At 34.9% G+C, this 16,242-nt stretch overlaps 1 protein-coding gene across 2 annotated transcripts in view; it reads left to right on the plus strand.

Annotated features, from left to right (window-relative positions):
- The first annotated feature begins 2,000 nt into the window (after positions 1-2,000).
- The window catches only part of GABRA1 (gamma-aminobutyric acid type A receptor subunit alpha1), a 51,502-nt gene continuing 37,260 nt past the window's right edge, over positions 2,001-16,242 (plus strand). The window contains 3 exon segments of one of the 2 annotated variants that reach the window (NM_001135440.1): positions 2,001-2,097; positions 4,459-4,547; positions 7,819-7,931. Coding sequence is in view for 1 of the 2 variants with exons in the window: in XM_009241249.3 (XP_009239524.1) it covers positions 4,474-4,547; positions 7,819-7,931 (187 nt within the window). In the remaining variant the exon portion in view is untranslated. 2 annotated transcript variants of the gene reach the window in all.

The raw sequence follows: 16,242 nt of genomic DNA on the forward strand, positions 1-16,242 counted from the left end.
TGTTTTCTAATCGTTAACTCGGGATTTCATTATTAATTATAAATCTCATTAAATTCAGTTTTATTCTCAAAACCGCTCAATAAATCAATTAATCAATGGATAAGTAAATAAAAATTGGGTAATGACACATAGGGAAGCTGTGATGTTTCTTCAGCGAATATCTTTAAGAATACATTGGCATTTATTATATCTGAACATAACAGGCAATTAACTACTGCTCAGAAACAGGGCTATCTTAACATAATCTTCAAATCTCTCTTCCGAAAGTTTATCTCTAAAATCACTTCCCAGTTGACACTTGACCACAAAACTCAGAAGGTAACCAAGCCCAACCGCTAACGTGGTCTTTAATTTTATAGTCCTTATTATTGCAATCACCTTATTTAAGTTTTAATCATTAAGCTGATTGCATTGCTGCACAAGGTCAAGAAGCACTTGTAGAATCAGAAACCCCAAAGTGGTTATGGACTGGCTACTCAGATTTTTTTCTTCACTTGCTCAGGCTCCGCCCCATCTGAAACGTCTTCCCTGCTAGGAACTCACTAGGAGAAAATGACCAGTGAGCTTATCAAAGCTCAGACCTTATCCACCAGAAGCATTGCATGGGGCACCTCACCTTTTCAGCACCTCCTGCCATAACTGGACGAAAGTGCTGAAGGGACAGCTCCCAGTGATTTAGGTCTTAGTAAGCGCTCCCCGGAAGACAGCACCCATCCCCTCTCTGCTACAAACAGCCATTCACAAAATCCGAGGAGGAAACCAAGTCATCCCTGATTCCTTGGAAATTTAGTTAGACTGATGTTGAAACACACCCCCCTTTCCTAGTGTATAATTATTTGTGGGTGGTGAGCTACCAGGGAGGGTAACAGAAGAGGCCGGAGAAGAGGGGGAAAAAAGTAGATGCGGATTTCGTCCTGACTTCTAAAAATTCCTCCTCTCCCTCTCCCATTTTCCTAATCCGAGAATGATGGAGCTCGAGGCAAAGGAATGATTCCGGAAATGGAGATATGATTCTCAAACCTAGAAATGATCGGAGTGATTTATTACTTAAATTTTCTTCGTCCAGGAACCCAGCACAATTCAGAGGTAACGGCGCTTGCGTTTTCTCCATGATAACATAGACAAACAGTTGCCTCCAAAGGTAAAAACCCGGTTCCAGAGGGTGTTCTTGCTGTCCTCTAAGCTACAGAAGAAGGTGGGGTGGAAAGCGCTCCCAACCTGAGAAAGTGAGAAAGACTCTCTAAATCCAGTAGCCAATTTCCTACCTGCCAGAACTCTTTCCTACCATCCGTCACCATTCGTGACTCTGCAAGACACGGGGACTTAGACATATGTGTGGGAGTGTGTGTGTGAGGGAGAGAGGCGAGACGAGTGCTCTCGCCACACGTGTAACCCTGCATCTCCCTGTTTCAGAGCTTGCGTTCATTCATATGCAGGCAGTGGTTTAATATTTGATCAAAGGTAGAATAGTTGCACTAAATAGTTGTATTTTTAATGGGCTCACCTTAAAATCGGGTGTTCATAAATTGCAACTGTGAAAAGACTCTAAGTGCAGTCCGTATGTCTCTCACCCTTTCTACCCTTCCCTCCCCCATTGCCGCTCCCCCCAAAAAGAGAAGCTTGCAGCAGATTGTAGAAGGATTTGAGCCTGCAGCTAGAGAGAAGGGGATTAGGGCCAGAGTGGTGCAAGTTAAATTGTGCTGCATATAAAAAATGGGCGGATTGGTCTCCAGATCCAGAGGCTGGTACCACCTTCCTTTCTAAAATAAAATCTCTCTGGCATGAAGTCACCGCCTATTTCACATCCGGTTTGCCCTGGGACGTATTACTACTGTCTTGGTAAAGAGAAATCTTTTGTTGTATAGCTGCAGATTGGATATTGGGAAGCAAATTTGGGTGTGAAATCTTTAGCAAAGGAGCACGCAGAGTCCATGATGGCTCAGACCAAGTGAGTGAGAGGCAGAGCGAGGACGCCCCTCTGCTCCGGCGCGCCCGGACTCGGACTCGCAGACTCGCGCTGGCTCCAGTCTCTCCACGATTCTCTCTCCCAGACTTTTCCCCGGTCTTAAGAGATCCTGTGTCCAGAGGGGGCCTTAGGTAAGTGCGACTTTGGACCACGATACACAGACAGAGCTTTGAACGTGGCTTTTCCTAGCTGGAGAGACAGGAATGTTATAGTCGGGGGGGCGGGGGGAGATGGGGGGGGGAGAGAGAGAGAGAAGAAGGAGAGAGAGCGAGCGAGCAAGAGAGCGAGCAGGACAGGAGCCTGATCCCACAGCAGGTAGAAACAACGAAATGTTTTTCTTTCAGGGTGAAACCGCAGCAATATAAGAGCATTATTTTTTTTTTCCGCTGTCTTTCTTCTTTTCTTCTCCTCTTTCTTAGGCATATTTGAATGTATTCCGCAGGGTGGGTGGTGGCATGTTGTTTTGGTCTTTATTTATTTATTTATTTATTTATTTGCAAGGGGGGGCTGGGGTGAGTTGGGGAGGGGCGTCGGGGGCCATCATCTAAAGTTAAGACGCTGGGACGGAAAACCTGTCTCACTGTTCCATCATCCTAGGGAAGGCACGCTCTTGTCCTGGCTGCAAAATCGCCTGTTTTCCCCTTTCCAGTGGACGCTGGTGAAATGCCCTCTGGTGTAGGGGTCTTTCCCATTCTGAACACGAAAACTCAACTTAGTCTTTGATATAGGTGGCATGGGATGGTAACGTTTGGAGTGTGTGTCTGGGGGAGGGGGAGGATGAAGGTAGAAAGTGGTAAGACTGCAGCTTAGCCTTTCTTTTAAACTATTATGTTTGTATTTGCAAGAAACTTTCTTAACAACTGAAGTGCCATGATAGGTTTGTTTTTCTCTTTTAAAAATGTCAGAAGAGGGCAAAAAGCTATGGTGCCTTGTCAAAGGGTTTTGCTGTGTTTTGTTTACCCATTCAGATATTCAATCTTTTTAAAAAGATCAACAAAAATTAATAGGGCTAAGAAAAGTTGTTTTTCCCTTGTAACAAACGATGAAGATTAGTAAAAGGGTAAATTAAAATTTTGCAATTTAGATGTAGCATTTTAACATAATATTTATCCAAGATTTCTTGTCATAGTCAACTAATGTGTTTCAAAACCAGTCACTAAATTACTAAATTAAGGAAAAGCTATGATGAGGCTCAGAGTTCTTATCTCTAGACAATTTTGCTCTAAACATATTATGTTTCATTGCTTACATGCCTGTTTGTAATGGTTTTTAGTGATTTAAATGATTTCCCGAGAGTGCAGAAAGCATTTTGTAGATGTATTTAAAGGCATACCGCATTAAACTATAGAGGGTTTAATGAAAAAGAAGCTTTAAAAGATTGCAGTCTATTAATCACTTACCCTACAAAGAAATATAGGTTAAATACTTTTAACATTCCTTATATTATGACTGGAATTAATTACAGCACATTAAAATGTTACCATAGCTGCTCCTTATCCAGGTAGTGCATTGAATTTCGAAAACTGACTCCACACATAGACTATATACATTTTTAACTCTCTAAGCTTTCTGTACTCTTCCAGTTCTCCAACATTCCACTACCAAGTCTAAATTCAACAATCAGATGGTGATTGATTTCACTTTACCTAAGAGGTAGAAAAGATCCCTTTATTCATGCAAAGCAAAGCACTCCAGCTTCCATCTGTTTGAGATGAAACATTTTCTAGCAGCAACCTGGCAGAATTTGAGAGGGCTTGAAAGATATGTGTGGGCATGTTTGTGTGCATTTGTGTGTGTGTGTGGTTTGTATGTGAGAGAGATCAGCACATGGCTTGACTGTAAAGTGTGTCCTTTAGCTTCACAGAAACATTAGGAAGCATATTTAACAAAGCAGTCACAGGAACAGAATAAAAGCACGACTCCGGCATTCAACAGTGTGTTTCCTATGTTTTTAAATAGAAATAAATACAGTTGCTTCTGAAATCAAGGTACCTGCCGAATTCAAAGAGGAATTCAGCCATCACAACATGTTAACCTGTCCCATCCAATCCCTAAATATATTTTTCCTGTTAGAGACACCAGCTTAAAAATTTTAATGCACAGTTCACTGTGGAAACTGAAATCATAAAGGTCCAAATTTTTAGATGATAGACAACAAGAAGAGAATAAACCAAACTATATTCTAAATAGAAAACCTAGAGATATAAACAACTCACAGTTTTTATGTTGAGCAATACTGTCACCTGAAAGCGTTTCAACTTGTATTCTTTTACAGGAGAATAAGGACACTGATATATTTCTGAATGGAGAAATGGAAGGGAAAGTGGAGAATGGATGGTCCAGGTTTCCATTGCTTCCAATGAGGTGTCAAATCCCAGTGAGGTCATTTCCTGACTTCAAAGCATTCATCTAAATTGCCTCAGTCAGCCCTGGTGGTTATAACCTGATGTTTCTTGCTAGAGACATTGATCTCTACTTATTCTACTTTTCAGCTGCTCCAGCCCGCGATGAGGAAAAGTCCAGGTCTGTCTGACTGTCTTTGGGCCTGGATCCTCCTTCTGAGCACATTGACTGGAAGAAGGTGGGGACACTTTTTTAAAAATCTGCATGAAAATTTCTGTAACTTTTCATTTATTTTATCGGGGGAAGAAAATTGTCCTCAAATGAATTTATGACTAAGGGAATTCAGAAAACTTAACTGCAATGATTTCCAGCTAAGAATAAAGAGGAGCAGTATGAAAAAAAACATTATATTTGCATGTTAGTTAGAATACAATTAACAAGCCGTTGTTAAGACATGTATTAATTCAACATTAAAGTCTTAGATTGAACTTTTCACTGTTCAGCTGGAACTGAACAAAACATGCGGTTTCCTAATTCATAGAAAAAGTTACCCCAATTAGTGGTTGCATACTGTGTAACCTGATTTTGCAACAAGAAAATTTCTAGCCTATTGTAAAGATCATAGAGTAACTTTCGTATTTATAGAAATGGAAAGTTTTAAATAATATCTGTAATTCAAAAATCATGTCTCTCTAAATGCATGTGCATATCATGTTTTGAAATCGTTATCTATATAACTAATAAAAGTGGACTATATGAGACAAATATTTAAGAACTTTGGTAAAATCAAATTTCCCTATTAAAAAAACAATTACTAATTGTTTATAAAGCTTAATCATAGTCAAAATATGTTCTAATGATCCAATCAAGCTTGTGAAATTGATATAATAGAAACTATTTACATGACTAAATATTACAGATTTTTCTTTATCTGCTTTTGCATTTCTTGTGTAGCCTATTCCTGTGGCTCATACGAAAGTCAGATATATAATAAAAACATGAGTTTATTCAAAATGTAATGTCAACTGAACTCTTAAGAGTTAAGACAGGGAGATGGAATAGTCTGGAAAGACATGAATTTAGGAAGATTTATTTTAATTCAGAAGTTGTCTGTTGTTGTTTTTTTGCTATTGTGTATGGTAAACACTGACAGACAGGAATTATTATCAGATATCCTTAATGAGAGAAGTTAAATGTCTTTACTGCTTTTGAAAAATTTTATGAAGTGTTACTATTGCAATGACCTGTAGATGGAGTTAGTGCACAGTGTTTTATTATATAGTGGTTCATATGGAATCAAAATCAGGTACTGTAACTGGCATTTCTCTTCAAAATATATATTCAGTTTAGGAAACACTACATTGGGATGAGTATTTAATACAAAATGAATAAGCATCTTATCTGTAGGGTTTTTTTCTGGCAATTAAAACTTGACATAGTAAGTTAGAAGTAAAGATGAAATGTCGTTAAAAAAATCACATAAAAGAAAGATTTCCATTCCAGTTGGGAAAGCAGAACTGATTTTGGGGAAAAGGCAGTGGTCTCTTTGGGTATCTGTATTCCAATGCAAACAATTGGTGAAAACATTTGTAAGATAAAACCAGGAAGAAAAGCATTTTCTGAATTTTATATAAGCTGTAAAAACTTAGAGGGTGTAGATAAAGGTAATAAACACTCTATATTGTAAGAATTGTTTAAATAATTTAAGTTTATTTAGTCTTGTTATCCCATTTCATCTTTTGTTTCTTCTTATTGTATTGCTTTCTTTCTCAGAGTTCCCGATCAGGGCCTCCTCACAACTTAGGGTGTTCTAGCATTTCTTTTCCATTTTTATCAAGATGACCTTCCAGTATCCTTGAAAGATGCAGGGATGGCAGTTGATTTTGTGACAATGAGTTTTTATAAATAATTGCATTCATAAAACTATTTTTGCCTTACTGCTGTCATCTGCCAATGAGACATACTGGAAGACACTTAGCTCGTTGAAAATTTGATTTAAAAAAACAGCAAGATGTTTAATTTTGCCAAAAGAGAGTAAGCCCTCAATCTGCATGGCATCAATGTTGAAATTAGGAGAATGAAAAATTGTTTCAAAGAGACACGTTACATATATCCAATATTATGGATAGCCTTTAGTTTTAGTAACTTTATCAAATTAAAACTTTATCAGAATAATAGCCATTGCATTTTGCCAATATGAAATTAATCACCTGCAAAACAGTGTTTGTTTTTGAAATGATATTTTGATCATACATCTTGCTGCTGTCAAATAAGTGAATTCTGGTTTCAAATGTTACTATTTTTCTTATATTTATCAGTAACATCAACACACAGGAATGAAGCCCAAAGCATATTAAGTAGAAAATACGAAAGTGATATATTTGTGGCAGTTTCTAAGTTTACACCCTATATTCATTTTGCTTTTGTGCTCAAGGTCAGAACTATGATTGAAATATATCAGTAAATGTGATCCATCCTAAGATAGAAAACACTTCTCTCAAAGGATTTTGGAGTTGTCATGCTAATCATCACATAAAATATGATTCAAGGAGCATAGATAGCAATGTGATTGATGTAGGAAATACACAATTTTTGAACTGAGGTCGCTATGTGGTCGAAACACAAAGACTAATAATGGTAAGGGATACAAGCTACATCTCCAACTAGTAACGTTTAACTATAAATAATTATCCCAATATAGAGGAAGGAAAATAAAGTTTCAGACTAGAATTTGAAGAAAGCTAGGTTCTAGGTCAAGTTTTGCTCACAAATAGGTGTGCCTTCTTAAACAAAACACTAAAACTGTACTACAGCTTAGTCAACCACAAATTAAGATTATTGAACTTGATCTTTCTAAAAGTTCTTTTTACATCTAAGACTAGAAATAATAAAAATTAATTAGATGTTTGAACAGACAAATTTTAATCATTGGGTCATGAATCTTAAGAGGAATGGAAATTTGCACACTGACGTAAAAATATAATTGTCCTAAGAAATAAGTTTTACCTAAATCTCTTAAAAGAACAAGAAAATTCCACCAAAACACAGACCTATATGAAGTGAATGAAGGAAAGGATGTTGGTAGGTTAAAACTTAGGCTTTTGCTGCATGTTAAATAAAAAAGAAAATCAGTTGTTTTGGTAACTCTTTTTGATTTGGAAAGAACTTTCCTAGGTTTGTTTTCTTTTTTTTTTTCTTGTGCATTAGCATTCTTGCTTGCTCAGAGAAGACATGCATTGCAACGTGATATACATGATGAGAATTCAAAAAGTAAACAGACAGAAGTCATTTCTTACAATTTTCCTTTCACATTTAAAAAATGAAAATTAAATATATAATTAAATGCCCAGAGTTTAAAAACAACATTCTTTTTTACCTCGTGAAAAAATAATTTTCAAGTTAAGATTCAGTAGAAAGCAAAGTAGAAAAACTGAGAAAGGATTTATTTGGAAAGAGGTTTTAGTAGAAATGTGTAATTTAGCTATTGCTTCTCTTTATGTTTTTTTCAGCTATGGACAGCCATCATTACAAGATGAACTTAAAGACAATACCACTGTCTTCACCAGGATTTTGGACAGACTCCTAGATGGTTATGACAATCGCCTGAGACCAGGATTGGGAGGTAGGTTAAATTATTGTATTTTTGTTTTAGAGAGTAATATGAAATTTTTACTATCACAGCCTTAATTTACCTCTAAATGGTCTAATAATAAAAATGGTGACATGTAATTTAATGACGAATCTATTTTTAATAGATCACTCTATGTTAATTCAAGTTACTCTGTAGTTTCATTTCCATACGTAGTAAAAGGCAGACACAAACTTCTAATAATGACATGAAGCAGATGCAACATTTATGTGATAAGCACAGTACTTTCTGTGTAACGATTTTGTCAGATAGGTAAAAACTGGGATAGTATTCTATCTTCCAGCACAATGACTGCAGCTATCTCACCTGGTACTGCTATGTCTGCATTTAATTCCAACAGGGTATCTTTGATTCTATTGGTTCAAACATTTATTTTGGAATATTCTATATTGATCCACTATTATGTGTTAAATTGCCACCACCTCTAGGATAATAGGGGAATGAGATAGATGGTAGTGTTGTGGTTTAACTGTGCATTTGAACTTATACCCTAATTTTCTGTAATACAATTTTATTTTTCTTGGTATATCAATTACTCGGTTATATTGATACATTTCTGCTTAGGAAGAAGACAGCACTTAATAACATAATATATATAACAATAAGAGTAAATAGTTCTAGGAATTGCACACATTTGAATAACACTTGAATAAGATAATCAAACTATCTTATTTGGTTAAACAAAGACTAATGAAGCCAAATCAAAATATTGATCTCAGAGTAAAACAAGTGAAGCAACGAAATAAATTTTCATTCAAAGTCACACAGAAAACCAAGGTTAGAATCCATGATTCCCAACTATAGCTGGTACTGAACCTTTCCTAAAGCATTTGTAGTAGCTATTTAATAGCAATATTTAAATAGTGATTAAATGGCAATATTAAGAAAGCCACCTCTTCTTCATTTAGACAGCACAGATAAGCAAAGAATAAAAAGCTTACAAATTCAAACAATGATTTTTCAACTAAATGGTTACATGGATTTACAGTTACTTTTAAATAAATATTTTGCACAGTATAATGACGTGGATGTGTATTATGGGTCTATTTTGAAGCTGCCAAATGTCATTAGTGTCTCAGAGGTTTAAGGGAAACTGCCTTGGCAAAGACACAACCCAAATATAGGTCAAAGGTCTTACCAGGTGTCCTTTCTAATCAATTTCAAACATTCATTTTAGGACATACTATACAAATTTCCTCAGGTTTAGACTTCACCAAGTTTATATTGAAGTTTTTAGAAAAAATTCTTTAAGTCAAAATAGAGTGGTCACAAAATGGGGAGCCTAATTTTGTATATGATATGTTAAAATACTGCTTGTGTACATTTAAACATCTCAATTGGCTTCAAATTTTTTTTTATTTATAAAATTTGCAATAAATTACAAAACTAGCTAGATGAGGAGTGTATGAAAAGAAGAAATAGCCAGGCTAGTGATATAAATTTTACATAGCAAGACTTTTGAAAATACTGGTTGTAATGTATCTGATTACTTTACCTAATCTCCTCCCTACCCTATGATCTCATTCCCTAAAAAGTCAGCAGAATTTTACAACATATTTAAAAAATTTCCCTTCATCCTAGTTTAGAAATTCTATTTAATATTTTGACATGTAAATATGAGTATTATCTAACAGATTTGTGCATCATATTATTGTTCAGAGTACACGTAGCAAGCTGTGACTGTTCATTTCCTTTTAATTCATTTCCTTTAAATTGTATAGAATAACTCTTTAATAAATGTATACTTTAACCCATTCATCAAATAAATTTTAGGAGAAATTATTTTAACTAATCCTCATATGCACTCCTAGACTCTGGAGAGCCATAGACCTTGAAGATATAAAGATTCGACTGAGAGTACATTGAAAAGCTAATTTTCAATACTGGTGATACTGGTAGATTTGCTTACAGGAAGAACCACATTAATTCATACTGCCACACTGCTATTTTTGTAGAATCTACTTTTATCATCTAGTTAATCCCAGAAAATAACAAAAATAGATAAGTATTTAAGGAGCAGAAATAGTAGTTGTCCCAGTATAGACAAGCTATCTTCCTTTTAGTGAAATGAGCCTAATATGCTATAATAATTCCAGGACTTGAGAAAATTAACAGTGGATGTGCTTTTATCTTTACTAAAGATGGTTTTTCTGATATTTCTGATTCCTGGTAACAATGACTTTTGAGAGTATGACAGAAATTAAAACAAACAAAAAAGTAGCTCAAATATTTTCTCTATTTTTATTCTAAACATCCTATTGGAATTTAGTATACTTAAATGTTATGGATTTGAGATTTATGAAAAAACTTTGATACTGATTAAACTTTTTTTTAAATATTCTTTGTTTGGAATTTTTTTAATCCTTAAGGAATAAAATGGTACATGTTTATTACTTACATCTACAGAGTCATCAACATTTTAAAGTACCTTTTGAGAAGGTATCTGTCATTAGAGAACTATAGTTTAAAATACTAAGTATAGTTTTAAGGCATCTTAAAAAACATAACCAGACATAGACTTAGAGAAATGTGATAATACCATGATTGCTGGCTGCTATTAAGTTGACATTATCGTGGCTTTTTTTTTATTTTTGCAGGTTTGAAGTACTTAATTTTATTCATCTACCATGAATTTTTGGTACTTTAAGTATGACATGCATCCCAGTAGATCCCAATTGCAAAACAGACCCTCCCTTTTTATTTTTTATTTTTATAGAAGCCATTTGCCTCCAGATGAAAAGACTATGTAAAGGAAATACGTGAGATTATCATTAGCTTCTAAGGGAGTAAAAGTTTTCCCTTAGTAATTTTATGATCACAGCTAGGGTGATTTCCTCTTGCAACATAAAGGTGCCCACTGTCTTCTTTATTATGACAAAAGTCTTTTTTTTATATAAAAGTAACAACATTAAACAGAGATTTTTGCTTCTGAATGTCCTCAGGAAATAGAAAAATGTGATAAGCTGAGACTTGAGACTAATACAAGTCTCCTGTATTTGCAAATCCATCATGACCTGTTTTTTAGAAACACACACTGCATCAGAAGGTATAGCACTGTTCTTAGTTTATATGTACCTTGGGTTCAATAATTAGAACACAAAATATGTAACTTGGTTAATCTAGATGATAGGAATCGGTTTGCAAATATTGTAAAACTATTTTAAAAGACTGCCTTTTCAGGGATAAGAGCAATCATGCAGAACTGCAAATAAAAGGATCACTAATAAAGAGATATCTCTAGGAAGGGATTTTTAAAGGTAGGAGAGCTACAAAGGATTAGAATATGTGGAATTCTAAAAATTTAATGTGGTCTATTTGGGATTGTAAAGAGAAAAATAAGATAGCTATGTTCATAATTTAAGTGCAATGTCAATGAAGACACTTTTAAATTCACTTGAGTTAAAATAATCAGTATCCAGAAAATACAAATAAAAAATATCAGTAATTACTGAATTCATTCTTGTCCATAACACTTTGTTTGGTAGCAAGTTGTGGGGGGCTACTACTTTCTTGCAACTAAAAGCTGAGCAATGTTTTTGAAAGAACTCTTACCTAAAGCATGGCCAGTGTAGAACAATAAAATAAGGAAAAAAGGATAAAAGTCAGAAAAAATGGGAAGATGTGAAAGAAAAAAGTTAAAAAAAAAGGAAAGCAAAAGAGGATAGAAAATAAAGAGAGAACAGAGGGGAGGGAGAGGAATTGAGGAAGCAAAGGAGAGCAACACAGAGGAAATTAAAAATGAGAGGAATTAATCTTATGAGCCTGGGGAGACTCAAGTGTCCCTTGATCAATTTATATGGCTCTTTTAGTTTTAAATCAGGATGAAATCAAAATTTTCCCAGGAAATTCATTTTCCCAAGTTTTCTCCTCTTTGCCCGTATTATAATAAACGAAGGAAGCCTGGATGTTCTCCAGCTTCCTAAAAAATTAAATAATGCTCCTGCTGTACTGCACCCATCTGCGTGAAATTTCAGTCACTTTCATATTGGCTTCCCTTGCACTTTGGGCATGGGACAAAAATAATCCATAAACAGAGATATGAAGCTGAATTTTGAAGGAAGATAATCAGGCTTTTATGGATACTTAATACCCTTCCAGTGCCATGTTTCTCCTCTCTTTTGCCCCACCATATATACAAGCTACACTTTATTTACAATAAGACAAAATCCCAGGTGAGCCACACTGATGTACAGTTTATCACTAAGAGGTGATGCCACCAAGCTAAGGATTTTTTCTTCTTCTGTACATATGCTCATTTTCAGACATCCAACTTACAAAAGACATATTATTCTATAAACACATTCATTTCACTTCTTGGAAAACAAATTAGGGCAGATACTTCTTTAACTAGAACACAAACATGATATAGCTGAAGGAATGAGGTCTTAAGTGAGTCACATTTTGAATTTCAGAAGAAAGAACTTTTCATCCTCTCTCTCCCTGTTAATGGTAGTTCCTGGAAATATTGTTATAATATCTGAATCAGTCTTTAACTTAATATCAGTGTATAGTATCTTGGATGATAAATGCCTCTCAAAAGTTTTGTCCTCAAACCGCATAGATAAAGACAGCAAAGGAAATAGAGATGATTGTGTATTCCTAAAACGACAAACCCTGAGAGAAGAGTGGAGAGGCAGATGATAGAGAAGTAAGATTGTAGGTAGAGAATGGACTACCTTTATCCCTGCTACACATTTAACAGATACTTAGTTAACATTTTCTTTTTTCTGTAAATGTTCTAGATTTGGATTTGTTTGGTTTTGGGGGTTTTGTTTTGTTTTCATTTCTAGAGTTTCTTTGACAGCGTCAATTAGAAGAGTGTTAGTAACTGGAGCTGTTTCTGAATGTATTCTAACAGTAACATATTATTTTACAAATCATTTATGCCTCAAAGCAGACTTTCTCCTTACCATCATATTTTTTCCTAATCTTGTATTATTTATGCCAATATAAAACCTTTAAGACTAACCTTTAGCCTAATTGTTGCAAGAGATCTCAGCTTTAAGATGTAAGAATTCCCAACTCCTAATGCAAGGCAGCTGGGTTGGAAATTTCCTGCAGTTGGCAAGATGCTGTTGGCTTCTTAGGGAATTGGCTTGGGTCTTGGGTTCCATTTCTTTATGTAAAAGTAAGAAAAAATGGAAAACTAAGAGTGCTCCAAAAAGAACAAATTATTTTTTGTGCAACTTTGTAAAATTTAGGTGACTCGAGGATAAGGAAAGCAGCACAGTTTAATTCTTTGAAAATTCAACTTTGACCTGTCTTGGGATGATAAGACGTCTGCTATTCATGTGATCTTTTATTTTCTTAATATCCCTTGTAACATTGAGATCAGAGAGAAACATTTTGTTTATGTTCAACTAATGTCAAAATACCTATTTTGTATTTATATTAAGAAAACAAAATTTCAAAAAATAGGACAAAATAATTTCTGTCACAACGTGATAGCATTAGATAAAATAATCTAAATTACTGACAATTTCCAAATAAAATTAAAAGATGGTTAGGTTTATCCAATCTCTTGTTGTTGTTTTTGCTGTGTTTACTTTACCAGAGAATAGCCTTTAGTATTATGTTTTGAAATTCTACTCTGGAATCCTTCCTTTTGAATTTGCTGTCATTTTCTCTGTGGCTTTTAATGCAAGGTATGGTGCAGATGCTCAGACTTTGGCAAAATGCAACACATTTCCACAGAAATACTGTACCTAGACATTTCATAATTCAACAAATTATAGAGAAAAGGTAGTTACCAAAACCCCAAGAAGAATTGTTAAAATGAACAGAGAATACCTTTTAACATTTACTGGCTGAGGTCTACCATCAGCTCATGAAGCCACATTGTCTAATGAATTTAACCGAGCTACCCAAAGGAATGTTCTAGCATGTTTAGAAAACTTGCTACTTTCATCTTTTCTGTGGTATATAAACCATCTACCTGATCAGTGCCAATATTTTCCTGAGATAAAATGAAACTACTGCGATGTTTGTCTTTCTGTGCCTGCATTATTTCACTCAGCATAATCACCTCCAGTTGCATCCATGTCACATGTTCTCACTTATTAGTGGAAATTAAAAATCAGAGAAATTAAACCCATGGAGATAGAGAGTAGAAGGATGGTTATCAGAAAGGGTAGGGTAATGGGGGGAGGGAGGTGGAGATGGTTAATGGGTAAAAAATAAAGTACAAAAAAGTAGGAAAAATGATGAAGACCTAGTATTTAATAGCACAAGAGGGTGACTATAATCAATAAGAATGTAACTGGACGTTTTAAAATAACTAAAAGTATAATTGGATTGGGTTTTCTAAATTTTATTATTATTATACTTTAAAATGCTTGAGGGGATGGATACGCTGTTTTCTATTATGTGATTATGGTACATTGCATGCTTGTATCAAAACATCTCATGTACCACATAGATATATACAACTATTAGGTATCCACAAAAAATTAAAAATGAAAACATTAACAAAAAAGTAACCACTGCAACTGTGTCCAGGTTATAAGATGCACAGTATTAGTAAACAGCCATTTTTTGTGCAGCTACTCTTGACCTTTTTATATAGTTTCAATTTCCCATGTTGATTCCAGATCCAATGTGGGATTTTAACAAAATGTTGTCTATAGATCATTGCTTTTTTTTTCTGGCAGAATCAGAATTCTGTACTTGGAAAATAATGTAGTGTTCCTGAGATGAGAATCTCATTTGCTATATGTCACAGAATGCCATTTTTTGGAAAACTTAAGAGAAAGCAAGGCCCTAAGTATTGGCATATTTCTGTAAGATTGTTAATAGTATTATTCTCGTATAACTAAAATGCTACCCTGTGAATGTGAAATAGGGTGCCTGAGAGTTATCACAGTTTGTATAATTTCGATCAAGACTTATACTGATTACACATTGCATGCTTGTATCCAAACGTCTCAGGTACTCCGTAAATGCATACACTTACTATGTTCTCACAACAATTAAAAATTATAAAAATTTAAAAAAGACTTCTACTGACCAAAAGAAACCCATTTCTCCAACACCAAAATATACATTCTTTTCTAAAGATTAGCCCTCTGTCCATAGACTGCTCATATTACAACATATGGAGGTAATTTATCAGTGGAAATAAGATAAACAGCTCCTGCAATAATATCGACCTTTCTTTCTAGGACATGCTTGTATCATCTGAGTTCTTGGAATCCCAAAACACTGAAGAATCAGGGACTGGTCAAACTCCTTGAAACTTGGGTGTCTACCCCCATATCTAGACTTAGTAGCTGAATACAGCCAAAATTAAGTAGCTCTACATATCATCTAGGGGATAGTTTCCAGTTTTTCTGAGGCATTAATTGAATGGAGATGAAGGACAGGGGATAAAAATGTTTCTCCAATCAATCAGGTCAGCAGGGAGCTGGAACGTTGCTTTATCCAGGAGTATACATTGATGTTTATGTAGGAGCCTAGGATATTTTCCGTTTCCAAACAGGACCATTTTAAAGTAGGGTTTTCAAATACATTTTATTATAATGACTAATATTAGTCCATTTAGTCTCCATGTGGCGCCTACCTCTATGAATCAATAGACACAAAGCAGTTTAAATAAGACAATAGACCTCCTTCATCAGTTATGAACCCATGGAACTGGGTCTAGTTGAATATTACTCTGAGTTCCTCAGCAGACAGCATTTCCAGGGAAAATATGGCCAATACCATATTAAATAAATGGTTGTGATAGCATTACTAACAAAATACCACCTGCAATTCTTTCTTATTCATTCCCTCCTCCATTTTTTTTATTACAGTCACTCTTGCATTTCACTATTCACACAGCATCAGCTATCTTCTTAGACTGCAAGTTACATCATTTCATTTCATTACCCAAAGGCTTCCTACTGCATCAAAATAAAGGTCAACTGCTAGCTGAAATGCACAAGGCTCTTCAGATATGGTCCCACCTACCTCTAGATTGTCATCTTGTGCCATGATCTTCAGCATCACCAGGATCCAGATATACTGCACTTTCTGTTTCTTAAACATAACACATTTAACACATTTATTTTCACCTCAGATCCTTTTCCTCCTTCTTTTTTTAATTTTTTTCCTCTCCTTAATGTATTTCCCTGGATCTTACTAAATTTTCCCCATCTTTAAAGTCTCATTTCAAGTTTCATCTCTTCAAATGACATTTTTTTCAGAGCATTTGTAATCTGAATTTAATTAGCAGAATGTGTATATATGTGTTTTTGCATAACTCTGTAGGTACTTACATCTCTATCCATCCCCTAATCGACCT

This window comes from Pongo abelii, chromosome 4 (genome assembly GCF_028885655.2).
Source record: "Pongo abelii isolate AG06213 chromosome 4, NHGRI_mPonAbe1-v2.0_pri, whole genome shotgun sequence".
In the NCBI taxonomy this organism is placed as follows: domain Eukaryota; kingdom Metazoa; phylum Chordata; class Mammalia; order Primates; family Hominidae; genus Pongo; species Pongo abelii.